This window comes from Podarcis bocagei, assembly GCF_964188305.1.
Source record: "Podarcis bocagei genome assembly, chromosome: 7".
Taxonomy (NCBI): Eukaryota; Metazoa; Chordata; class Lepidosauria; order Squamata; family Lacertidae; genus Podarcis; species Podarcis bocagei.
This window is the reverse complement of record NC_138132.1, coordinates 39,545,894-39,573,079: the sequence shown is the minus strand read 5'-3', so window position 1 is coordinate 39,573,079 and position 27,186 is coordinate 39,545,894. Positions and strand designations below refer to the sequence as shown.

Sequence of the window (27,186 nt, the reverse complement as noted above, 5' to 3'; positions counted from 1 at the left end):
AGGAACTGGTTTGCCTTCTATTTCCAGGTCCTGTTATTTTGGACCACCATGCTGCTGTGCTCAGTTCCTATAGTTCCATTGAGTTGTCCTAAACAAGAGAAGCAGGATAAGTTCTTGGCAACTAGCAGAGCTCCTGAGTCTGTTCTGGGTTTTCCCCTCCCACTCTAGATCTGATGTACATCTTGTGGCTCTTCATTGTGGTTTTGGCATGGAATTGGAACTGCTGGCTGATTCCAGTCCGCTGGGCTTTCCCGTTCCAAACACCTGCAAATGTTTATTACTGGATGGCTGTGGACTATTTCTGTGACCTCATCTACATTTTGGATATCAGCATCTTTCAGGTCCGCCTGCAATTTGTCCAAAGAGGAGACATCATAGTAAGTGACACCCATAAAGCCTTTGTTCTATTGGATTAGCCCCTGACGTTTTGGGGTCAGGTAGTCCTTGAGAAAGCCAAGCATTATGAGGAAACCTGGCCTTATGGGGAACTGTTGAGGGAGTTGGGTATGTTTAGCCTGGATAAGAGAAGACTGAGGGCCTTTCACACTTCTACTTGTTCTGTGCATAGAAAGCATGGGTCTGAACACTTTCCTGCTTGTCCCATTCCTTTGCTCCACCGCTTTCCCCCAGAAAACACACTCCTTAGCACTAAATTGGAGCAGACAGCAATCCGCAGAAAACCTGATTGCAGTTTGTTCTGATTCAGTGCTAAACCACAGGTTTCCCAGGGGAAAGCCATATGAGATTACAGCCATATTCAAATATCTAAAGGGCTGTGACACAGAAGATGGAGCAAGCTTGTTTTCTGCTGCTCGAACAAATAGATTCAAATTACAAGAAAGGAGATACCAACTAAACAGTAGGAAGAATTTTATGATGGTGAGAGCTGTTGCACAATGGAATGGACTACCTCAGAAGGTGATGGGCTTTCCTTCATTTGAGGTTTTAAAACTGAGGTAGGATGGCCATCCTTCAGGGATTCTCTAGTTGAGACTCCTGCTTTGCAGGTGGTTGGGCTAGAGCACCCTTTGGGAACCCTCCAATGCTATACTCCTATGGGCTTATCCACACTTCCTCTTGCCCCACTGCTTCCCCCCAGGGAAAACGATTCTTTTGTGCTCATTCGGAACAAACAGCATTTTGGATTTTCTGTGGATTGATGTTGGTTTCCAATTTATCACTAAAGAACAGGTTTTCCCTGGGAATAGAGTGGGGCAAGGGGGAAATTGTTCAGACCCATGCTTTCTAGGCACAGGCCTATGTGGATGAGCCCTCTGATTCTGTGAAAACCCTGTGTGGCTAAAGATCACACACCATAAATGAAGAACATGTGGCTCTCTAGATGTTGTCGAACTCTCTACTTCCAACAGCCAGCACACCCGATAGTCAGTGATGGTGAGAGTTAGGCTCCAACAATGTCTGGAGGGCCACAGGTTCCCCAGCCCTGCCATTGGGCAAGCCTGTTTATCTTCACCGTCCAAGGACCTATCTTAGCTGTAGACACTTTGGATCTGACAGAAACATCCAGTGTGGGGGTACCCATCATATCTTTTAAATTTTGGTTGGTGGACAGGCTTTCATTCCTTCCTTCTTTCCTGGCTGTGTGGCTGCCCATTGTTTGCAAATCTCTGATGGATGCATCTCTTTTTCCACTATGAAACAAGTGGTGATGACCCTCTCCTATTGCCTCCTCTTCCAGACTGATAAAAAGGCCATGAGGAAGAACTATCTGAAGTCAGGCCGCTTCAAGGTCTGTACCATTTTCCTTACTTGTGTTAATTCAGCATTCTGCAAGCTGGTGCCCTCCAGATGTTTTGGACTACACTTCCATTGCGCCCCCTCCCCAGCTGGTTAGGGGCACCTGTTTGGGAAAGGCTGTCATATGTAAAATGATCAGTGCCTAGAAATTAAGAGTTGCATCATTTTAGTTCAACTACAGTAATTTTAGTTATATGAAGCGTTCATCCATGCCACAATCAAATATTAAAACAGTGGTTTTGTTTTTGATATAATTCTCTTATGTGCACAAATGTGCTTTGCAAAGTTGCAAACGATCCTACTTTGAGGAGACTTTTAAGTTCAAGGTCTGGACAGGGCTGAACCTGACAAATATCTGGAATCTCCTGATGAAGGATCTCAGTACAGAAGAAACCACCTGGGGCTCTGAGCCCCTGGTGGTTTCTCCTGATGGGGACCTTACTCAAAGAGTTTGGCTGGCCCCTTTCATCACAGGATGCCACTGTGTTTTGTTTTACATGCAACATTGTCCCTCCTGCTGTCTTTTCTCCCATCTTCCTGTTTCCCAGGCTCTTGCCTTGAGTATCTTTCCTCTACGCTGTCCCTTTGCACTATTTCATCTCCTGCTTGCTGCTTTTCACCCCCTCCCTCTTTCCGGCTCACCACTGGGGCTAAGTGCCCCAGGCCCTTCCATCTTTTTCCTCTTCCTATTTCCCCCTCCTCGTTGTCCTCGCAGAGACAGCAGAAATGTCCCTTTATAACTTGCCTAGTTTCATTTATTTATTATTTCGTTTATATCCCACCTTTCCTTAATATAGCTTAGAGTGGTATGGTCTTCCCCCTTCCCATTTAATCCCCACAACAGCCCTATGAAGGAAGTCAGGCTGAGAGACAGTGACTGGCTTAAGGTTACCCAGTGAGCTTCATGGCCAAGTGAAGATTTGAGCTCTGGTCTCCCAGGTCCTAGCCTGGCACTCTAACCACTACACTATGCCTGGCCTCCACCTCACCCCTCTGTTCCCCTTGCATCTCTTCCCTTGCCCTCCAAAACCACCCTGGTTTCTTAGCTCCTGCACGGTGGCCTTTTAACAGGTGCTGAATGTTCTCTTTGTGCCTCTGATGGGAAGCATTCGCCCCACTTGGATTGCCTGACACCATTATGTGGTCAGAGGCAAGTCACTGTCTCCTAGCTCCAGTTCCGCACATGAACAGCAGAGATGCTGAGATGACAAACACAATAAGTATTGTAAAGCCATTTAAAGGTGCCATCAAATTACATGTAGTGATTGTGGTGGCAGATCAAGTTGCTAATATCTTTTTTGGGGGTGGGGTGCGTGCATCTTTCCAGATGGATGTGATCTGCCTTCTTCCACTGGATTTTCTTTACCTCAAAGTGGGTTTCCATCCTCTCTTGCGCTTGCCTCGCTGTTTAAAGGTGAGTCAGGATGAGTTACGCTCCTACAACCTATTTTCAAAACTCCTTTTGTTGTGTTTTAGTAGATGTGCAAAGCAGGGAGGGGGAGGAAGAACATTTTCCCTTTTTTGTTGGGCTTGCTAAAAGTGGGAAATGCACTTGAGGTATTTATTGAAACCTTTAAATATTTGAAGGGCTGTCACTTTGGGCTCATCCAAACTTGTGCCACATTTCTAGGCACAGGTCCAGGCTTTAAAACTTCATGCCTAAGCATTTTATTTTTCCCCCAGTGCTTTTCCCAGGAAAACTCACACTTTCTGCAGTAAAATGAGGGTTTCCCCAAGGAAAGTGCTGGGACAAAAAACACAGTTTTATAGCCTGGACCTGTGCCTGGAAAGCATGGTGCAAAAGGAAGGTCTGGATGAGCCCTAAGAAAATAACAGAGCAGATTTGTTTTCTGTTTCTCCAGAGCATGGGACTCAAAGCCACAGGTTTCAGTGACTAAAATAAGACGGGGTGGGGGGAGGGGTGGGGATGCTGATTGTACATGCCATTTGGCATTGGGATGGTGGGCAATTTTGATTCAGTACACATTTCAATCTGAGCCTATAAAATTTATGCTTTCCAAAATCTGCATTTTTCTGAATGCTGCAATTCAGTTCTCCAACCAAACCACATTTAAACAAATCCATATTTTAAAGGAAAGTGTGCACAGAAATGACTATATGAGTGAAAGCAACAGACAAAAATGCATTATCTTAAAGGAAATTTCTTGCAAAGATAGGAACATTAGTCAAGACTGCATATAAACATGTGTTTATTGGGAGATATTCACATTAAAACGCTTATGAATTTTCATTAGGATTTTTTTAAAAAACCCTCAAATTGCTGCAAAATGTGGATAACTGAATTTAAAGTTGGAAAAAATGAGAAACTGAGAGATCCTAAATTTGCAGAGCCTTCCATTGCTACCATAGACTGCCTTGGAAGGTGGCAGACTCTCCTTTCTTCATAAAGAAAAAAATTAAAAAATGGTCCGGTAGCACCTTAGAGACCAACTAAGTGTGGGGTGGGGTTTTTCTCAGAAAGATAGTAGGAGATGGGTGATTGACTCAATGGGTATGGCAAACCTGTTGACGACTGCATTAGTCCTACAGGAAAAAGCATGGGATAGTATGCAGATGACCAAAAATAGCTTTAGCATGTGTAAGAAGAACCCCACCCCACCCTCCCACTATATATAAGGGTCAGGTGACTTCTGTTTCAGTGTATCTGAAGAAGTGTGCATGCACATGAAAGCTCATACCAAGAACTAACTTAGTTGGTCTCTAAGGTGCTACTGGACAATTTTTTATTTATTTTATTTATTTCGACTGCGTCAGACCAACACGGCTACCTACCTGAATCTCCTTTCTTAGACATTTTAAAACAGAAGCTGGATAGCCGCCTGCTAGGAATTCTATGGCAGTGGATTTCCAGCATCAGGAGGTGGGTTGATCTTGATGACCTTTCAGGTACCTTCCCTTAAAAGCACTTTCAAGGAATTTGATTCAGGTGTTGCTGAAGGGACACCCACCAAATCATTATTTCAGTAATTAAGAAAAAAGTACTGGGAGCTTTTCCAGTTAATTTTATTGTGAAATATTTCTCCATTTGTCCCTGAATTGCTCTAGGTGCTCATCTGTACTTTTCATTCTGTCCCACAGTACATGGCCTTCTTTGAGTTTAACAATCGGCTTGAAGCTATTCTGAGCAAGGCGTATGTTTACAGGTGAGGTAAGCTTTTGATGCTGACCCTCTTCACTCTTGAATGCAGCTGCTATAGGAACAGGGGAGACTCAGGAGCATTGCAGCATTTTAGTTCCTTTCATAACTTTATCTTTGTACAGTGGTACCTTGGGTTAAGTACTTAATTCGTTCCGGAGGTCTGTTGTTAACCTGAAACTGTTCTTAACCTGAAGCACCAATTTAGCTAATGGGGCCTCCTGCTGCCGCTGCGCTGCAGAAGCACGATTTCTGTTCTCATCCTGAAGCAAAGTTCTTAACCTGAAGCACTATTTCTGGTTTAGCAGAGTCTGTAACCTGAAGCGTATGTAACCTGAAGCGTATGTAACCCGAGGTACCACTGTACTGAATTTTTTTTTCCAAACTGAGGGATCACCCACCCTTAACTTGTCTTGTGCCTAGAAAGCATGGATCCAAGTGTTTTTCCATTTGTCCAGTTCTGGGCACCACAGTTCAAGAAGGACACTGACAAACTGGAACGTGTGCAGAGGAGGGCAACCAAAATGGTCAAAGGCCTGGAAACGATGCCTTATGAGGAACGGCTAAGGGAGCTGGGCATGTTTAGCCTGGAGAAGAGGAGGTTAAGGGGTGATATGATAGCCATGTTCAAATATATAAAAGGATGTCACATAGAGGAGGGAGAAAAGTTGTTTTCTGCTGCTCCAGAGAAACAGACACGGAGCAATGGATCCAAACTACAAGAAAGAAGATTCCACCTAAACATTAGGAAGAACTTCTTGACAGTAAGAGCTGTTTGACAGTGGAATTTGCTGCCAAGGAGTGTGGTGGAGTCTCCTTCTTTGGAGGTCTTTAAGCAGAGGCTTGACAACCATATGTCAGGAGTGCTCTGGTGGTGTTTCCTGCTTGGCAGGGGGTTGGACTCGATGGCCCTTGTGGTCTCTTCCAACTCTATGATTCTATGATTCTATGCTCTACCACTTTCCTCAATAAAACCCATTCTTTAGTGCAGTGTTTCCCAACCACTGTTCCGCGGCACACTAGTGTGCCGCGAGATGTTGCCTGGTGTGCCGCGAGATGTTGCCTGGAGGGAGGCGGGCGAGTCGGGCGGCGAGAGGCGGGGCGGCGGCGGCGAGGAGAGGCCGCCCAGCGCGGGGCTCTCGCCGTCTGCCTGCCTGGCTGCCTGCGAGCTCGGCGGGCAGCGCCTCCGTCCGCAGCGCCCGCCTCGCGGCTCTCATTCCCTGCCAAAGCTCACCCAGCCAAGCCGCGCTCTCCTTCCTGCCTCGCTTTACTGCCTCCTCCCCCCCCCACCCCCAAAGCTTGGAGGTTCCCCGGCAAGGGGGAGGGAAAAAATTGAAACTTATACTTTCGTGCGTCCCTCCCGGCGTGACGCTGCGCGCTGACGTCACGGGGCTGTAATGGTGGTGTGCCTCGAGATTTTTTTCATCAAACAAGTGTGCCTTTGCCCAAAAAAGGTTGGGAAACACTGCTTTAGTGTGGAAAACAGAGCAAGCGTCATTAAGAGGAAAACTAAATTTGCCCTGATTCGGCGGTAAATATCAGGTTTCCCTGGTTTGAAAGTGGTGGGATGAGCAGAAGCCTGGATGGGCCCTGAGACCCCCTGAAGAGAAAAGCTGTGTGTTGATCTACATAGTCTAATGTAATTCCATTATTTCCAACATGCAACGTTTTTTCAGAGAGCAGTAGTTGTGTTGGGCTGTTGAGGTGAAAACAACCAAGCATCTCTTAGCACTTTAAAGCCTAACGAATCTGTTATGGTATAAACTGGGTGGGGGTTAGACAAATTTTTAGATAAGGCCAATGCCTTTTCCCCCTAGAACTCACTAGGTTCATGGCAATCTGCCTTCTGCCCCGGCTGCTTTTTCACAGGGAGACCTCCAGCGACCATCATTGATTGACCCCTGGCCCCTTCTCACCTCTGCACGTTTTAAAACTCCTTTTGAAGTTGCACATAGATGATGCTGCTAAAAAAAATCTGTATGAAGGCAAACTTATGGAATAGGAGGGCCAAATTGCCTACTTTCCATTGGCATATCCAGTGTAACTACCATATAACAATCACTATAATATAAGCTATTTTCTCCTTAAGACCATACATAAGTACAATTGACCACTAGTGGCTCTATAGGTTGCAAATGGGAATGCAGACATGAAAAGTGAGATTGTTTTAGAGAACAACTTAAAGAGTATTTTGTTAACATTGTCGTCTTTCTTCACCCTCTTTGTAGAGTGGTAAGGATCACAGCCTACCTGCTCTTCAGCTTACATGTGAACTCATGTTTATATTACTGGGCATCCTCCTCTCAGGGGTTGGGCTCAACTGCCTGGGTCTACAATGGGGAAGGAAACAGGTACTCATTATATATTTCATTTCTGCATTGCTATAATCCAACCACCCCCAACACGGTGCCTTCCAGATGTTTTGGACTACAATTCCCATCAGCCCCGGCATCATAGAGCCAAAAAATCTAGAAGGCACTAGGTTGGGGAAGGCTGGTATAATTCATTGTTACAGGATAAAAGCAGTAGTAGATCAGTTGCTTGGGCATTCTTATCCTCTCATATCTTTTTTTTATAAGCTATATCCGCTGTTATTACTGGGCTGTCAAGACTTTGATAACAATTGGAGGACTGCCAGACCCAGAGACCCTCTTTGAGATCATCTTTCAGCTGCTCAATTACTTCACAGGTGTCTTTGCTTTCTCTGTCATGATAGGTCAGGTAAGAAAACAATCCATGCCTTTTCAGTACACAACAATCCTTGTTCCTCCCCCTGCCCTGATTCTGCCAACCTAGAGGGGGTTAGGATGCAGTGAAGGTTTAGGATGCAGTGGACTCTGCAGACAGGGTGCCTCTGCCACTGCAGAGGTCCCCACTGTGCCCACCAAAAGCTGCGGGCAGAAGCTACCATTGGCAGTACCCTTGCCAGTGATGGCCAGCAATAAACCCCTGAAACAGAGCATTTTAGTGGGGAGGGGTCCAGCTATTGGCAATGGGTGCTATTCACGCATCTCTGCTACACCAGTCTGGAGGCAGCAGAGTAAAAATTTGCAGTTTGACTCGCCCACTTTCTGCCCTGGCTGGCATGAGTTGAGGAGTATTCACATTTTAAAAGTCTGTTAAAACAATGCTGGGGAAGGGGAAACTCTTTAAGAATGTAAGCAGATGCTTAGAAAGTGTTGGGCTCTGTTGTGTGGAAACTGGGACTTTTCCCAGCCTATTCATGGACATCAAGGCATTCCCAGGCTCTTGACTCTACAAAGTGAATGGCCACCATTCAGGTATCATGTTCCAGTTGAAAGAAAGAAAGAAAGAAAGAAAGAAAGAAAGAAAGAAAGAAAGAAAGAAAGAAAGAAAGAAAGAAAGAAATTACCCTACAATCTCATACAATAAAACATCTCAACATGAGTTCTGGTTTTATTTCAGGACTGAAGAAATTTGTGGCTACTTGCCTAGCCGTTTTTTTAATTCAGGCCACATTCACTCTATACATTCAAAGCACAATTATACTGCTTTGAACAGTCATGGCTTCCCCCAAAGAATCCTGGGAATTGTAGTTTGTTAAGAGTGCTGAGAGTTGTTAGGAGGCCCCTATTCCCCTCACAGTGTTACAATTTCCACAGTGGCTTAACAGTCAGTCCCTCTTTACAGGGGACTCTGGGAACTATAACTTACTCCCATTAGTAACTCAGCCCTCTGTGAACTGGTGCTCCCCAACCCCCAACTGCCCCATGATCAACTTCTATCAGCCCAGCCACCTGAAGCTTGGAAGCTTTAGTTTGAAGGCATTAGGTTGGGGAAGGCAGAGATAGTTCAATGGTGTAGGTAAGCAATGCTGAACAAAAATTCCCTGAATGGTTTTCTCTTTATCTCACACAGATGAGAGATGTTGTTGGGGCTGCCACCGCTGGACAGACATACTATCGGAGCTGTATGGACAACACAATTAGATACATGGCTTTGTACAAAATCCCCCGATCTGTTCAGAATAGAGTCAAAACGTGGTATGAGTACACTTGGCACTCTCAAGGCATGCTGGGTAAGACTGAACTAGGGCTTTGAATATTTTTTTTTAATGATATTTATTGAAAGTTTAGAATTACAGAGAATAAAAAAGAGAGGAGGAGAAGAAGAAGAAGAAAAAGAAGGAAATGAAAAGAAAAAAGAGAGAGAGAAAAAATAAAAATATATATAATCAGAAAAACAAGGAATTAAGCAATACAAGTCAATAAAAAGAAAAAAAGAAAAATACAAAACACACAATACATCAAAACCAAAAAAAAGGAAAAACAAAAAATGTAAAAACAAATCCAATATTCCCAAATCTTTATCTTTCGTTAACTTGTTTCATCGACCTCCTCACACCTCCCTTTTTTGTATTCTAATTATTAATTATCTCAGCAAATCCTTTCCATTTTTCACTATATTCTATCATTAAATTACCTTAATTTATTTTAACCTTATCTTACCATAAAAAGCCCTAGAGCTTAAAATTTAAAACTTATTTATACATAATTCCTTATAGTATTTCTACTAATGCCAAATAGTTTCATTCCAGCATTTTTCTAACACTCGTTAATTTTACACTAATTCTCTAAATGAATTTTTAAACTTTCTTCCAATCTTCATCCATCGTCTCTTCTTCCTGGTCTCGGGTTTTGTCAGTCCTTTCTATCCCTTCCATCTAGTCCATTAACCTGATGACCTTCTATCCGAGGCTCTTAAGTCTTTTCCATGTCCCTTCTGCAGCTCTTCTTCATGTTTATACCTGCACTTTACTTTATCTTCTGCTGATCTTGTTCTTAATTTCCTTCCTTTTTCACTGAGGGGTAGATCTTGGGGAGACTCCAACTTGACAATGTCTTTATCCCTTCTCGACAGGTCAGGCCACTCTCCAGTCAGCACTGAAATCCAAAAGATATTTGAAGGCATGTTTCAAAGTCCCTCCAAAGTTAAGGGCCCCCACAACTCCAAGCTCCCCTTGGCCCACAACCAGATCCCAAAATTCAGAACATCCCTGCATAGGGGGGTCCATCCAGCTTCCCATCTTCAAACCAAACAGTACTCCATCTCTCCCAATCTGACTTTCTCCAGGTTCAGTCGTCAGAAACAACAATTTATTTTCCTGCGAGGCTGTGGCTCTCTCCATTTCTATTACTTGAGGTTCAGCAACAATCTCCTCCTTTATCTTCTGCACAACTTGCCCTGTCAAAGCAAATTCCTGAGATGGTTCCTGAGTAGTTTCTATGTAGGTATTCACCGTTTGTCCAAAATTGCTAACTGCAACAGTCATCAAATCCATCTTTTCATGTAGCTGTTCCAGTAAAGCGCTTGTCTTGCAAAGAGCAAGCACTAAAACTTCTTCTAAACACATTCTTGCTCAAGGTCAATGTCAGGTTCCCACGATCTTTAATCTCTGCAGCTGTAAAATTCCCCAGATCGACTCCAGCAACAGTATCACAAGCTCCCTCCAGAGGAAACAATTTCTGTTTGTATCCGTCTTTTTAAAAGCAGCTCCAGCAACAAAATTACTTTCGTTTTCCAGATATTTTATTCCTTTTTATATGCAGAAGGAAACATTGGAATCAATATGTTTCTCTTTTTTAACTATCTGTCAAAAAAAAGTTTTATTCACAGTCAATGAACTTCCCCAAAGCGTCTGTCTCTGACACCCCATTCCCAGGTTCAAGACGGTGGAAATTTGTCTTTCTTTATTCTCTCTCCTGCAGGTTTAAACAGTCTCAAATCTCCCCCCTCTTCTCCTGCTTCCAAGGGGGGTTTGGTATTTTTAGCTGATGAAAATTTAGTCCTTTACAAACGACTTTCCAGACTTTAGCTTGCAATGTCTTTGCTTCAATCTGTTTACAAAAGCGGAAGGCGGACTTCCTGTTTAGACCTTCCCGCTTCAGTGCCAAATTAATTCAACTTTTAAAACTCCAATTCTTCACTTTACTCACGGGTAGTTACTTTTAAATCCAATTGTCCACAGGAAAAAGTCAGCGCTCTCCGGCAACAGCTGTGCGGCTTCACTCCGTGAAAGTAGCAATCAGTTCGAAGCACCGCACCACTCACCCCACTTCGCTCCGGAGCCCCAAAATGGGTTTCCCCGCGAGTAGGGGAGGCGCTCTTGGTGCCTGCCGAATCCCACGTTCCCAGGCTTCCTCCGCCTGGGATTTTTAAGGGGTCCCCGCCTTCGCCGCGGTGGCAAGACCTGATTCTCACAGAGCGGGTTCCTCTCGGTCAGAGGAACTCCGCCATTGCTGATGGCGCTAACCCGGAAGTCAACTAGGGCTTTGAATATTGGCTTCGTAAGGTGTTCCTCTGGATGTTCAATATGGCTTAGGTCAAGGATAGCCAAAATGGCGCTCTCTGGATGTTGCTTGGCCCCAGTTCCCAGCATCCCTGTCCACTACTTATTGGCTGGCTGCAGGGGCTGCTGGGATGTGGTGTCCAACAACCACTGGAGGGTGCCATGTTGGCTACCCAAGTTTAGGGACAAACTAGCCATAATATTGAATGCATATTTACATTTCAGGTGAATTGAATGACACAAGTAGCAGCCACAAGTGGGGGTGGGGAGGAAGAGACTGATAATTACAAGCAGGGTGAGAAATTTAACCTTTTCCTTCCCTGCTATGGTTTCATTGATGCCAATAGGACCTTTTTCTCCTATGAAAATAGCAGCTTTGGAGGAGTGGTTTTTTTGTTGGTGTCTGGACTACTGCAGGGGAGAAAAGGTTTAATCCTTCCTCCCTGACTCCTGAGATCCCGCTAGTTATCAGTCATCCACTCTAAGCAGCTGCTATTTGAGTTTTTAAATATGTGCACTGGCTATTCTCTAATCCACGGTTTCAAGAAAGGCAAACTCTTCCTTACACTTCCTTTACTGCAGACGAATCGGAATTGCTGATGCAGCTGCCAGACAAGATGAAGTTGGACATTGCAGTAGATGTGAACTATGACATTGTTAGCAAGGTACCTCTTTTTCAGGTATGGTCCACACCCCCTCAGGGATTCACTTACTTAAATCCAGACATGCTTGTACAAGCCAACTGATTCTTCCTTCCTTTGCATTCAGGGTTGTGACCGGCAAATGATTTTTGACATGCTGAAAAGGCTCAGATCTGTGGTGTACCTGCCCAATGACTACGTCTGCAAGAAGGTAACCAGCTTTGTCTAAGAAGTGAAAAGTAGGGTTGAGCTGAACTGTGGAATGAGGGGTGAGGTGGGGGAATACTTGCATGACATTTTAAGTACCCAATTTTCAGTGACTTTGGATTCAGTGACTATGAAAATGTTTGTAGTAGGTTGGCGGTCCTTTCTGCCATGCCTTGTTAGTACTGTTCTCCATCATTCAGAGTCATGGCTTCCTCTCATCCCCTCACCCCAAAAATCCTGGGAAGGTAGTTTGTTATGGGTGATACCCCTTACAGAGCTAACAATTCCCAGCACCCTCAACAAATTACAGTTGTTGTTGTTGTTGTTGTTGTTGTTGTTGTTGTTGTTGTTGTTGTTGTTTTATTCTGATAGCTCAGTTGGTAGAGCATGAGACAATCTCAGGGACAGGGGCTTGGACTAGATGACCCCCGTGATACCTTCCAACTCTACAATTCTATGATTCTATGACATGAAAGCAGCAATAAAAAATAAATAGAACAACATTTAAAACTCGGGTAGTCAGTCTGAAACCTGAAGGGCAAAGGATCCCTGGTGCTGCAAAGAACACTTTTCCTCCTTGTTACTTCAGGGGGAAATTGGCAGAGAGATGTACATCATTCAAGTCGGGCAAGTCAAGGTGCTCGGAGGACCTGATGGGAAAACGGTGCTTGTGACTTTGAAAGCTGGATCTGTGTTTGGAGAAATAAGGTCAGACAGATGGAGAATGTCGATGTGGGGAGGAAACTGGGCTTGGCAACAGGAAGGAGAAGAAAGGGGCTCAGAAAGATAAAAGTATAGTCATGTACAGTCTTGCTTACTTTTCATCCAAAATGAGATCGGCAGATTTTTCAGGTAATTTTTTTCCTTCAACTGAAAAAGATTTCCCTGATGATAAGAGAAGTCCTGATAACAAAGAAATATAGGTACTTTGACTATCCTTTCCACCTTTGAATCTTGAAACTGAATGACTATAAAGAGATGTACATGGCAACTATCTGATTTTGTTCTAGATTTCAACTACAGAGGGGGCTAAATATACTTTGGCTAACAAATACACTCCTAATCAATCAGGATTGTATGAAGTCGTCCCCCCCCCCCCAAAAAAAAAATTGGACAAATGACTGGAGGGTCTATAATAATAGGAGAAATTCAGTGGAGTTACTGCACATTAAAGTAGATAAATCATCTAATAAAAAAGGAAAGTATGAGATCATTCTAACTGAACAATTGAAGCTCTCTCTTGGAGACATAGAAATCCGCATGAAATAGGCTATACTTATTATTCAATTTTCCATGAGTCATATTCCTGCAGAGTTTTTACTTGTCCTGAATTAATACAGAAAGAGAAATCTGTATCTATAAAGACGGTGACAACAGGGTTTTCAAAACTCTGAAGAATTCCATCACCTAATGAGGAACGCAGAATGCACAGTGCAGAACCCAGAAAGCAAATTATGATGCCTTGAAAAATGACACCTGAAAAATTATAGTTTACCAATAATCCGTACCCATTTCCCATGCCTCCTTCTGCCAAACTCTCATTATGGAAATGCAGAAGTGCAATTCGGTTCAGGGGCAGCCCACCCATGAGGCAAGGTGAGGTGACTGCCTCAAGCAGCAGAAGCCCATGAGGTGGTGTTCCACACAGGCATCTCGCCACCTCTGCTGCCAGTGGAGAAGCGGTGCTGGCAGGGGCACCGGTTTCTGGTGAGATCTCACAAGATCTTGTGGAGTGTGCAGTCATACAACATCTTGCTGGAAGCTAGATATTTCATTGATGCTGAATGAGGTCCTCAGGAGACGCTGAGAAAAAAGGCACAGGAGCCAAGCTTAGTGCCCCAATGTATTCAATAGTAGATGTTGAGTTATGGAAACCAGATTGAGTCCCCAGTTGATGTCTTTTTCTTTTTCTTAGCTTACTAGCTGTGGGAGGTGGAAATCGACGCACAGCGAATGTTGTGGCTCATGGATTTACTAACCTTTTCATCTTGGAAAAGAAAGATTTGAATGACATTTTAGTGCATTATCCAGAGTCTCAGAAGTTGCTGCGGAAGAAGGCCAGGTGAGCTGCAGGATAGCCAGGTGCTGGTATGTTTGTGCACAGCCATACTCTCTATCAAGTCCGAAATTTCATGAGTCCAAGCTGAAATTTAGGCTCAGCAGCTCATTGGCTCCTAATATTCCCAACACCTGAACAATGTGTGAAAATACCTGTTTTCCCTTTCTGTTCTTAGGAGAATGCTGAAAAACAACAGCAAAACTAAGGATGACAAAAGCAAAGGCATCATCATTCCTCCAAGAGCTGGGACTCCTAAGCTCTTCCAAGCCGCCTTATTCGCTGCAGGAAAGATGGGAGGCAAAGGGCGGTTGGCTCATATCAGATGGAAATTGAAAGAGCTGAAAGCTATGCAGGTAAATATAGAGAAAAAGTAGCTGCAAATGTCAACAGCGAGTTCTCTCCGGAAATGGGGTAGAAGAACCCAACAAGTTAGGAAGTTCCATGGTGTTTTTACAGCTGGGACCCCACAGGGGAAGAGCAACTGAAGGGGGGCTGTTTTTGAGCTGAAAAACAATATAATGAGCAGCAGGGAAATGGTTAAACACTTATCTCTCTGCCCTGCCACCATTCCACTCAGTAGCACCAGCATCCCAAGGCCACTTCTCATTGAGAGATGTTGGGACGTTGTTACCTTTGGCTCAATGTGATTTCCCTAGCTTTTTAAAACAAAACAAACCTTTCCCGTAGGCAAGACTTAATCTATGCAAGAGCTCTGGACTGGCATGTTTTCAAAGCTCGGACTGAAACTAGAGCATATAAATAAATAGGGTGCTTCCTATTTATTTATAGCTTCCTCTAACAGCAAGCTCGGTGCCCCAGTGTCAACAGGGATGGTAGCAAAACAAGGTCACTGAAGTAGTGATGGGCTCGACTGAACCTAAATGTTTGCCAAAATACACACATTTTTTGAAAAACACAAAAAGGAAGCAACTAAAACCCCTTCCTTCCAAAGAGCTCAGTGGACACCAGGAGCACAGAATTTTCCTGAATTGTTATGTTGAACGGTGGGTGTCAAGAGGGAGAGCTGCTTCAGCCCTGAACAGCTCCTAGTTTCCTGCCTGTATCCCAACTGGCTGGCTAGCACCCTGAACAAAAGCACTTTGGCTATGGGGTGAAAATATACTTTTGTTCTTTGAATACTACTGAGAGTCCCTACACATCAGGGACTAGAAAGATAGATTATTTTTGGATCGGTGAGGGTTGTTTCCATACAGACTTGTGCCAGACATCTCCCTGCCCTAGATACTAAGCATGCCCCTTATTCAGGTAACCACCAGCATGATACCTTTGTCTTTCAGGAGGCCAGTGCCACTCCAGTTCCACCTAAATCACCAGTCAGTCATAGATCGCCAGCCGGCTCCCAGAAATCAGTTCCACCTAAATCATCAGCCAGTCACAGATCACCTGCCGGCTCCCGAAGATCAGTTCTACCTAAATCACCAGCCGTTCACAGCTCACCAGCTGGTCCCCAAAAATCAGACGACTGCAGCAGAACAGAGAAGATTGTCTCAAAATCTGCAGACCACTCTGTTACGGTTTGCATAACTCCAGCACCTAAAGGTGATGAAGAGATTCTCTCCGTAGAGATTCTAGACAAGGGCGAAACTAAGTAGAAAAGTCCAACTAGCTGACTGTCTTGCGTCTCATAGAAGGACACTGCCATAGGCCATAGCCTGAGGAAGGCAATTTAGTGACTATGGATCACTGCAAAATACGGATAGGCTTGGGCTGTCCCAACATTCAGAATGTAGCCTCCAATGTTGTGCTATTAGATGAAAAGATGGCTGGAAATCCATCTCTTTTAAAATAAGGTCTAGAATTATTTGCACCCCCAAGGTATGGGGGTTCGTCCATACCTTGGCAGAATCTGGATTTTGTACCCCTTGTACTCTTTTTAATTCACCCTCATCTATGTGACCTCCTCCTTGAACTACTGTTCTCCCACACTTTCCCCATCATGAATCAGGACTTGCACAAGGCACTCCCACAACCTCACTGGGCAACTTCATCAAGTGCAGATAGGAGGTTAATAATGCCAGTCTTCTTTCCGGGGGTTTCAAAGCCATTGCCTTTTGTTCTAGCCTTGATGGATGTGGTGAAAATTGTTCCTCTGCCTCTGTTTGCTCTCCCTGCCCTGCTTACAAACATTTGAAGAAAAATATGGTATGCTTTAATGCCCAAATCTATATTGTTCTGGTGGATTGTCATATTTCCACATCTAACTGATGCATTGCAGTCCCTGGAGTGTACATGCAGAACTTGCTTAGCCCAGCCTTGGCCATCCTGATGCCTCACAGGAGTTCTGGACTCCCATCATCCCCAGCCAGCATGCCCCAGGCAGTAGCAAGAGCTGTACACTAGCCTTTACCTAATAAACCAGCATTCTTTCTCCTAGTCTCTTCCTTATTTCTTGTAACCTGTTACCAGTGCCCAAATGACTATTGTCATTTCTGTGTTTTGGGGAATTCATTAACAGCAACAGCAACAGCAACAGCAACAGCAACAACAACAACAACAACAACAACAACAACAACAACAACAACAACAATTTATTTGTACCCCGCCCATCTGGCTGGGTTTCCCCAGCCACTCTGGGCGGCTTCCAACAAAGATGAAAAATACACTAAAATGTCACATATTAAAAACTTCCCTGAACAGGGCTGCCTTCAGATGTCTTCTGAATGTCAGGTAGTTGTTTATCACTTTGACATCTGATGGGAGGGCGTTCCCTCCCTAACAACCTTTTCCTTGCAATGTAAGCTGAGGGGCAAAGAACACCGCGCAACAATAATTATTTAAAATGTTAGCAGCATTGTAACAAACAGCATATGTAAAGTAGCAGTGTCTGCAGGAAGGTTAATTACATTCCAAAGGCCTGGGTAAACAGAAAAGTAAACCATTAGCAGAAGGGTGTTTTTGTTGTTAAGCTTTTGCAAATTAACTCATGAACCAAAACATCTAATTAACATGCCTCCCTTGATAACATCTGCCCCATGTAAGCAAGTGAACACTATTGTCTTGCAATAGGAATCATAGGCAAAAAATGGGCAAATGGAATGGAAAATGAGCAAGTGGATTTAGGCTGAGTGCACATTACCCTTTATTCCAGCTCCTGTGTGCTTCCAAGTCTGATGTTCGAAGCTGTGTACACATTATGTCAGCCCCAATCCATATCTATCATGTAGTTTCTCAATAAATACTCCTGTTTGAAGCGTTTCCCCTCAAAGCAGCTTCGATTAGATTTGAAAATGCAAGCTGAAGTCAAGGTGAGGTGTGTACAGCTCAGACAGCCATTGCACATGTGCAGATGACAACACATACGCAGATGACTGCTTCACTTAATTGGAATTTAGGGGGGTTGCGGAAACAAATCAGGTAATGTGATCCGTTGAGGACATTTCTACATCACAAATGCAAATGTGGCTTGAAAGGGCACTGAGGGAAACAGGAATGTGTTTTAAAACGCTCAGTAGCGTTACTGAGCCAATCATTTAGCTATCCAGTAGGTGGCAGCAAGGGAGCCTAAATTGGTACACCATAAAAGAAAAAGACCTCTTGCACTGTAGTAAAGCATTTGCATCAGGGGCCAGGTCCAAATCCTGGTATCTCCAGTAAGAAACGAGGTAGCATGGGAAAGGTGAAAGAGAGATGAACATAGCTGGAGAGATTTGTAACCTTCCACTTAACATTGTCCCTAGAAGCTCCAGTGCTGGGAAACTGCAGAAGGGCTTTCTGAATGGAGAAGCGAGTACTGTGACATAATAACTGGGCAAAATACCAGTTGGATCCCTCTTATAGCCATTTGCCTGAAAAGCATTCTGCTTGCTCCTTAGCAGCAAGCTAGACTTACCCATGGGTGAAGGAAAGACGTGTCGGAGGAGAGTCCTCAAAGGCTCAAAGTTCCTGGAGGAATCTCCCATGAACATGTCACAACTCTGCCCTTTGGACCCTCCTGCGACACTTGGAACTATGTGTCCAGCACACAAGGAGAGGTGAGACGTCTGGAGAGACAATGGAGGTGGGATGTGGGTGAGGGGGGCTGATGATGACCCACCACAATTTTCCTGACTCTTTCTCCTCATGGAACACAGTCAAGCAAAATCCAGCCTAACTATTACACACTGGCAATGAGTTCCTTGGGGAAAATTGAGGTATCCTGAGTTTTATCAGGCAATGGGGAAAACACTCTCCCCAAACAAAATCTGCTAAGCTTCCCATCCCTAAGCTGCATCCCCAGACATTCCAGGAGGGATGGAGGAGAAAGCCACAACTGTGAGCTACGGCAGAGTTCGGCCAAAGGGAAGCAGGCAGCAGGGCAGCAAACACACGTGGCTTAGGAAAGCTGAATTGGGAGGAAGGATGAAGGAAAGAGGTGCCATGGTGAACTCTGCAGACAAGGAAGGGAAACTGAAAATGTAGTACACATTTTTCCTAATAATACACATTTTAAATTCCAAATTTCACCATTTACACCCCGAAGTGGCTAACAACACTACAATACAGTATACAAAATTTAAAACCTGAATAAAATTCAGTATTTTAGAAAGTAAAGCATTTGAGAAGCATTCAGGGTGTAAGGTTTGACCAGGTGCCTGAAACTCATTCGAGGTGGTGCCTTTATAACTTTGTGGGAGGGAGTTCCCTAGAGTTGGGCCCATCACGCTGAAGGCATGACTCACTGTGGACATGAGTTGAGCTTCTGGCCTATAGGGAACCATTAATAGTGCTTTCCCAATGATCAGTGATTGACTTGGGCTGTACGTAATATACATGTCATATGATCACATCTGGCTGTAAATACAAATTGGGCAATCGGGAACAGGGCATTTAAACAAATGAAACTACAGTAAAAAAAGAAGCTCAGGGACACAAATCCTCCAACAGTTTGAAACCAGCAAGGGATTGGAGGAAGGAGCTGGTGATATGGATAAATTCTGCTTGGCTGCTATGGCTGGGCTCTTCCTCTCCTAACTACATGGAATCATAGAATTGTAGAAATGGAAGGTACCCAAAGGGTCATCTAGTTCAATCCCCTGCAATGCAGGAATCACAACTAATGAATCTATGAGAGATGGCCATCCAACCTCTGCTTAAAACCTCCAAGGAAGGACAGCCCATCAACTTCCAAGGTTGCTGTTCCACTGGGGGTGGGTGTGTATGTGTTTGTGTGTGTTTTTTGCACCTGAGACAAACAACAAAATGCTCCCACTCTAGGGAAGAAGGGGTGGGTGAAGATCTACATCAGGAACAAGCAGGGAATGATGATGAAGAAGAAGAAGAAGAAGAAGAAGAAGAAGAAGAAGAAGAAGAAGAAGAAGAAGAAGAAACAGAGGAGGAGGAGGAGGAGTTTGGATTTGATATGCTGCTTTATCCCTACCCGAAGGAGTCTCAAAGCGGCTAACATTCTCCTTTCCCTTCCTCCCCCACAACAAACACTCTGTGAGGTGAGTGGGGCTGAGACACTTCAAAGAAGTGTGACTAGCCCAAGGTCACCCAGCAGCTGCATGTGGAGGAGCGGAGACACAAACCCGGTTCACCAGATTACAAGACTACCGCTCTTAACCACTACACCACACACACAGAAGACACATGGGCAGCATTGTACTTTGAGATTGGCTGTCTTGGTTGATAGAAGCAGCTCTTATTGTCAGAAAGTTCTTCTCAATGTTTAGTCTGAATCTCCTTTCTTGTAATTTGAATCTACCTTCTGGAGCAGGAGTAAACAAGCTTCCACATTACAGCCCTTCAGATATTTGAAGTTGACTATCATAATCGCCTCTCAGTTTCCTCTTCTCCAAGGTGGAACATACATCGTTAGAAGGGGGAAGAGAAGGGAAAACAATATTTCTGAGCACCAACTAGAAACCAGAGTTGTGGATTTCCTGCCCTTCAAGATTTTTCCTCTTCACTGCCTTTATTTCAGCCTGGTTACCTCATGGCAAATTCTATTACAAGGAGCTCAGTAAGTAAACATGGGGTGGGGGGGAGTCAGGGATCCATCACAGCTCTGCAATGTACATGGAACTTCCATGCAGGAGCCCTCCTGCTTTGTATGTTCACCTGTCAATTTATGGGGGGGGGGGCGCGATAGGAATGCAGGCAGCAAGCAGCAGGGAAGGAGGGGAATTCAGGTCACATTTTAATTGTAGCCTTCCTAATTCCCAGAACATTACATAAGCAGAAATGCAGTTACCCTTCAGACTTCTCTGAATTTTCCAATTCTGAAAAATGTATACAAATACGCATAGTGAAAATAATGGGAAAATGCATTATATAAAGAGAGATGTCATGCAAAAATGTGTCCATTAGCTCATTAAAAATGAGCACTAAAGCTCTGACAAAATGATGCAAAAATTTGAACTGAACTTACAATTGGAATATTCAGAAACTGAGTGAGACCAAAATTTACAGATTGGCTGATTTAGCGCACCAATGCCTGAACAGGGCTTTTATTTATTATTTTTTGCTATAAGCATGGCTTGTTTTAGGCTGAAACATAACTTATTTGGCATAAGAGGCTTTTGTCACATTCGCTTTGTGGTCTTTTGGGGCAGTTGGAGACATTCTCCAATGCCAAGCCTGATTATTAAGCTCTCTTTCAGAATGGATGGTTTGCTATGATTCTAGCTCAGTTAATGAATCCCTTCATCTGTCAGAGAATGAATCAGAAGTGTCACCTAGTGCTCCTGCCACTGTGAATGTCCCAGGCTCATTCAAGCAGACTGCTTCTGGACACAGCACAAGGCCTGAGGGTATCTCTGGAGCACTTTTAATAGTTGCTTCCACGCAATGTCTCAATTGCATGGGGTGGGTAGTGGAGGGTGAAGGAAATCTTAAGCAGCAAGGAATCCTTGTATCTCAATTTGCTTTGGGCTTAAAAGGAAAGATACAAATCCTTGCTAATGAGATTGTGCTGCTGCTATTTTCTTCACTATCCTGAAGGAGGTAATAGCCTCTGGTCATCTGGTTTCATTGGCTTCATTCTTTAGGGCAGCCTTCCCCAACCTGGTGCCCTCCAGATGTTTTGGTCTACCACGACACAGCTGACACAGCTGCTATGGGGCGGGTATTTATAAGCAATGAGGAAAATGTCTGAGATTATTACTCTCAATTCTGTTACGAGCAGTGACAACTGTCAGCACTGATGAACTCATTTGCCACTTCATATTCTGGGTGTCACCCTTCCTTAGCCCCCCTTGCATAGCAGCAAGCTCCTCTGGACTCACATTTTTCCCATCAGAATTCCTGTCAGGGCTGCCCCTACCCCTACAGCTGCCAAGCAGTGCCTGTTCACATAGTGTGCTTAGAAGAAATGAACTTATCTAGACTTTCGCCTGTATGGTATAACCAAATTTAATTGGGTGGATGGGGCACCTGAGTCTCTAGTCTCAGTAAAATTGTGACCAGCGCAGCACAGCACAAATGTAGCTTGTTCTCTCTGGAATAGACACAAGGGATCAATTTAAATGAAAAACCATTATGGAATAGAATGCTATTATGCCTTTGAAATGAAAAGGATATTTATTAGGTGGAACAGATAGAATGCCCAAGGGGTGGGTGGATGTGTCCATTTCAGCTTCTCTCTGTTTCTAATTTTTCCACCCTTAAGGTCAGCTTGTCCCATTACACCATCTATTTGAAAGTTTTTATTTTAAAAGTCCACATTTTGAAAATGTTATGAATTTGTATGCATGTTTCTCCTAACAGATGCATTTTTGCACACAATTTGGCCTAGTGTGCACATTTTTGCAAGCACATTTCCCTAATACAAATACAGTTTTATAGTTACTTTCACTAATGTATGCCCTTTTGTGTGGACTTTTATGGTAGGAAAACTGCATCATTAAAAAATTCAGATGTGCAGATTGTGAAGGGTAACTGTGTTCAGATTCACTTATTGCTTCAGGAGGTTAGAATCAGGAAGGTTTCTCATTTTAGTGAACCAAATGAATTTCTCCTCCATTCCTTCCAGCTATTGATATTCATTCTGTTCCCTCAGTGACCTGAACTACAGAGAGAGGGAGGAAAGCACAATAATATATGTGCAGTGAAAAGTCCCTCTTTCCCTCTGTGCTGTAAGTAGTTTAAAAAATAATAAAATAAAAGGGCATTATTTATATTCTGCTGGAGTGAGGGGAGTTATCTGGCAAAGGCGAGGAAACCAGAAGTGGGTTTGTTGCAGAGGCACTTGACAGCGGGCCCACACTCAACTTTTTCCTGAATGAGAGGTGTGAGAGAAAGAGATTGCAGTTGCTCAGTAGTGTCAGAAAGGCACTTGGCACATGCTGGGGTGTACTTTTCTTCCCATGCTCCAGGACTCAGCGCCAGTGCTCAAGTCATGGTACATGGGCTGAGGCCTGGTAAGTCTTGGTGCAAATCGGGTCGATTGCAGAGTGCTTGTTTAGAGAGGGGAGAGTCATGAGAAAAAGAAGCTGCTTTGTTTTGAAGAGTTGCTGCAAAAGGGGGGGGGGCTAGGAATCAGCTGGTATGTGGAAGAAAACAGAATGCCTGTGTTCTGAAGCTGAGTTTCCTGGCAACAGAAGTGGGAATCAGTGCTTAATTTCTAGAAAATTCCTTGGGCTTTCACATAAGATCTGCTTCTGGGAAGGAGAAAGGCTGCAGTTGAAGAAGCACTCTGCATATGGCAAAAGGTACTTGTATTATTAAAATAAAACTGTTACTTCTGCTTAAGAATTCTCAGCTATGAAGTCAAGATCAGTCACTGAATCATAGGGCAGAATTCTTAAAGGGAAATATTTTGTGCTCTTGCGGTGCCTTGGCTTTCCTCAGTTCAAATATGGGACTAGTATATATTAAATAGTATAAATGCATACAGTGGTACCTTGGGTTAAGTACTTAATTCGTTCTGGAGGTCTGTTCTTAACCTGAAACTGTTCTTAACCTGAAGCACCACTTTAGCTAATGGAGCCTCCTGCAGCTGCTGCGCCGCCGGAGCACGATTTCTGTTCTTATCCTGAAGCAAAGTTCTTAACCCGAAGTAATATTTCTGGGTTAGCGGAGTCTGTAACCTGAAGCATATGTAACCTGAAGCGTATGTAACCCAAGGTACCACTGTAATTCATTGTTCCAGCACGTACATGTATCTGAAGCATTGTAGTCTGGAAGTTGCCTCACTGCATTTGCCTTCTGTCTTCATGGACTTAATCTATTGCAGTGGTAGGCTGAAGGTAGATTGGGATCTAGATTGGTTGATCTGGGGCTGATTTGCTGCAAATCATCTGAGTTTACAATTAGGAGCAACAAAAATGCTTCCCTCCTTCTTTAAATTAAGCTGCTGGGATGGAGGGGGTGGGGAGGAAACCAGGAGTGGATTTTGTGTAACAAGTCATGAGTTATGGTACTAAAAATCAAATTATTGCATTGATCATGTGCTCAGAGGCATGGTCTCTTCTTTAACCCTATGCTGCTTGACTCTGCCCCCCTTCTAGCCACTACTTTATATCCAGCTCTGGTTCATGGAGCTTGAGCTTCTAGTACAAAGTAAAGTACAGTAGATCATGTAAGCCTGGAGTTTGCCTACCTCCTAATCTATGGCATTCACCCACTTGCAAAGATCCTGTTTGCTGCTTGCAGCATGTTAAGAGTCTCAATTGTCTGAACTGTGTTGGCCCCACCATGCCATTACTGCTCACCCATGAAGAATAATGCTTTTCTTATCATCTGTGAAATGTTGACAGGGAAATAGCAATAATAAATAACTAAGGTGCTTATATCATGATCATATATTGAACTCAATTAAACACTTATTTGAACCTTAATTCCCCCCCCATCATATTGAATTGTTGTTGATCTATTTTAGTCTGTATTTAGTTGATATTCCTCAATTGCTAACTTCTTGTAGTTGATTCTTTTCATTCAAGACAATACATTTCTTTCAACAAAAAAGAAATTGTGTAGCTAATCGCTGGAGAGTCTCTTGGAAATGCTGTCAAGGCAGTAGAGGATTGTCCACTCCAGTTCATGTTGGTTTTGTGTTCATTTAAAATGAAACTGATACATGCCTTAGTGGTGAAGACTCTTAAAAGAAATGATGACTCATATGAAGACTGTTTCATGCTATTGAAGTCTCTAGAAAAACAAAAACGAAAACCTTCAGATGGTGAGAAAGCCAGTTCGTATTTTATTTGCACAGCAGAGTGCAATGGAGACAGAAATCAAAACATGTCTATATTTAGTGTGCCTTCTGCATTAGCTAGTTACTGCCTCAGGCAAATGTTTAACCTATATTTGTAAAACTACCCCATAACTGCCAGTGAAGCAGGGAATTTACTGCTCCAAATCCAAACACAGTAAGACAGAAAGCTTTTCTGTTGAACAGACCCATTACTACTAGAAAGAGGTGGAGGGGAAGTCTGGCCTGTACAGTATCAGTCCATCTAAGCATCTCAACATGCTACTCTACTGCCCTTCTCAGGTAATCAGGTTTCAGTGCAGTGGTGATTCTCATCTGTCACTGTTAATTGCAAAGCCAGTAGTGAGGGAGTGTATCAGGCATCCATAATCCTACCCAGAATTAAGCTGCTGCCCTTGCTTTTAGACTCTCCTAGATGAAATGCATGTGTTGATTCGAATATATCCATCTGAGTGCAACCTTCGCCAACCCGGTGCCCTCCATTTAGGACTATAACTTTTATCAGTCCCGGATTCTGCGGGACTGATAAATCCGAGACCAGGGAGAAGAGTCGGTGGAAGAAGATTGGAAAAAAATTAAAGTATATTTACAGAAATATTGCAAAATTAATGAATGTTAGAAGGATGCTGGAACGAAGTTATATGGCTTTAGCAGAAATGTTATAAAGAATTAAGTAAAAATAGATTGTTAATGGACCAAAGTGGAAAATTTAAGGTTAGAATGTCTTAAGTTAAATTTTAGAATGAAAATTGAGAAAGATGGAAAGGACTTGCTGAAATAGCTAATTGAACTAGAATACAAAAAAGGGAGGTGCGAGGAGGTCGATGAAACAAGTATATGAAAGGTAAAGACATGGAAAGGCTGGATGTGTTTTTAAATGTTTTTGTTCTTTTTTTGTTGTTTTATTGTATTTTGTTTTCTTTGTTTTTTTGATGTATTGGAGGTATAGTTTTGTTATGTTTAATTTTCTATTGTTCTTTTTCTCTTTCTGTAATTTTCAAATTCCTAATAAATATCATTATAAAAAAAAAAAAAACATTTATCAGTCCCAGCCAGCTGGGCTGGTGAAGACTATAGTAAGAATTCAAATTGTGCATTCGTGTATGGCAATTATCTGCAAAACAGTGTGGCTTACATAAGACAAGTAGCACCCATCTGTCACATGAGGATTCTGCTTATGTGTCACACTCTGCATGGAAGACGCCATGGCCCAATCTGAGGAAATGGTTTCTGACATGGTACAAGGATATTTTCATTTTGAGGAATGTCTACCTTTGCAAATCATGGTTATGGACCGTGTGTTTTCAATGGCCTTTTCTGTGGTGGTACTTCTATTTTGGAGGTGCAAATGGTATAAGCTTGACTTGACATTCTGGAGCCAATCTAAGGTCCACCTTTTTACCTGGGCTCTTATGAGTAGCTATATGCCTATGCAGCTATAATGTGGTTATAATGTACTGCTGATTATCTGTTACAACTGATTGTTTCTTTTTTTTTTTTTTTAAATTTTACTTTATTATTTTATTAGAAAAAAGCTTCACGTTACATATCAACTTCAGATACATATGTACGTATCAATAAAAGGTGAAAAAACAATAAGCAAAAGATAAATTACAAAGAAGAAGACACTCCGAAGAAGAATAAAAAAGAAAAGAAAAACGAAGAAAACAGATAAAATAGAACAGTAAAAAGACAGACTTCCGTTCAACTTGGTCCAGGATTACACAGTCAACACATAACATTTGCAGTAGAACTTACACTAGTATTTAACATCGACGGTATTAATTAACTTCTGCTGTTGTATTACTGATACCCATATTATTCTCAACATAAATTAAAAATTTCTTCCATTCATCTTTAAGTTTCGTAGTGTTATTTTGCCTTAATTTCTGTGTTAATCTCGCTAATTCTATGTATTGATATAATTTCACTTGCCACTCTCCGATCGTAGGCATATCGGGGGATTTCCATTTTTGTGCAATTAGGATTCTCGCCGCAGCTGTCGCATATTGGAAAAAGGTTTGATCTGGTTTTTTTATTTCCTCACCAATCATACCTAAAAGAAACAACTCAGGTATCTTGGGGAAATTATATTTTAAAATTTTTTTCAGTTCATCAAAGATCTTTCCCCAGAATTCCTTCACTATCTCACAGGTCCACCAAATGTGGAAAAAGGTCCCAGTCTTCTCTTTGCATCTCCAACAACTATTATCAACAGTCTTATACATCTTTCCTAGCTTAGCTGGGGTCAGATACCAGCGGTACATCATTTTCTCTAGGTTCTCTCGGAGAGTTGCACACGCTGTAAATTTTATACCCTTCCTCCATAGTATCTGCCATTTATTATAATCGATATTATATCCAAGGTCTCTATCCCATTTCACCATCACGCCCTTCACCAAATCCTCTCTTGTATCCCATTCCAATAGTTGTTTATATAATTTAGAGAGGTGTTTCTCATTACTCTCTAAGATTTCTATCTGAAATCTTGATTTTTTATCACTCATCCCCTGTTTCTTGTGCTCACTCCACAGTGCATTGATCTGATGGAATTGAAACCATTCTTTTATCTTATCTTTCAACTCGTCATAAGGCTTCACCTTCCAACCTTCTTCTGTCTTAATTAGGAGATCCTCGTAGGTCCATCTTTCTCCCATCATATTTGGTTTTTTTATTTTGACAATATCCACTGGAGAGAGCCACCAGGGGGTCCCTTTTTCAATCAATTTTTTATATCTATTCCACACCTCCAATAGTGAACCTCTAATTATGTGACTAGAAAACCCTCTGTGAATCTCACCTTTCCCCTGCCACAGGTAGGCATGCCACCCGAACCTAATATCAAAGCCCTCCAGGTCCAATAGATCAGTGTTTCTAAGGGTGGCCCATTCCTTTAACCAG

At 43.0% G+C, this 27,186-nt stretch overlaps 1 protein-coding gene across 1 annotated transcript in view; it reads left to right on the top strand.

The window, feature by feature from the left end:
• The window catches only part of CNGB1 (cyclic nucleotide gated channel subunit beta 1), a gene marked incomplete at its 5' end in the record, with an annotated part of 77,115 nt that extends 60,589 nt beyond the window's left edge, over positions 1-16,526 (top strand). The window contains 13 exons of the mRNA XM_081202312.1: positions 169-377; positions 1,700-1,750; positions 3,086-3,172; positions 4,858-4,922; positions 7,144-7,266; positions 7,495-7,636; positions 8,795-8,954; positions 11,808-11,905; positions 11,994-12,077; positions 12,663-12,781; positions 13,989-14,135; positions 14,308-14,485; positions 15,431-16,526. Coding sequence (XP_081058438.1) covers positions 169-377; positions 1,700-1,750; positions 3,086-3,172; positions 4,858-4,922; positions 7,144-7,266; positions 7,495-7,636; positions 8,795-8,954; positions 11,808-11,905; positions 11,994-12,077; positions 12,663-12,781; positions 13,989-14,135; positions 14,308-14,485; positions 15,431-15,745 — 1,778 coding nt within the window. The 3' untranslated portion in view covers positions 15,746-16,526. The remainder of the gene's footprint in view (positions 1-168; positions 378-1,699; positions 1,751-3,085; positions 3,173-4,857; positions 4,923-7,143; positions 7,267-7,494; positions 7,637-8,794; positions 8,955-11,807; positions 11,906-11,993; positions 12,078-12,662; positions 12,782-13,988; positions 14,136-14,307; positions 14,486-15,430) is intronic.
• Between the last annotated feature and the right edge of the window lie 10,660 nt (positions 16,527-27,186).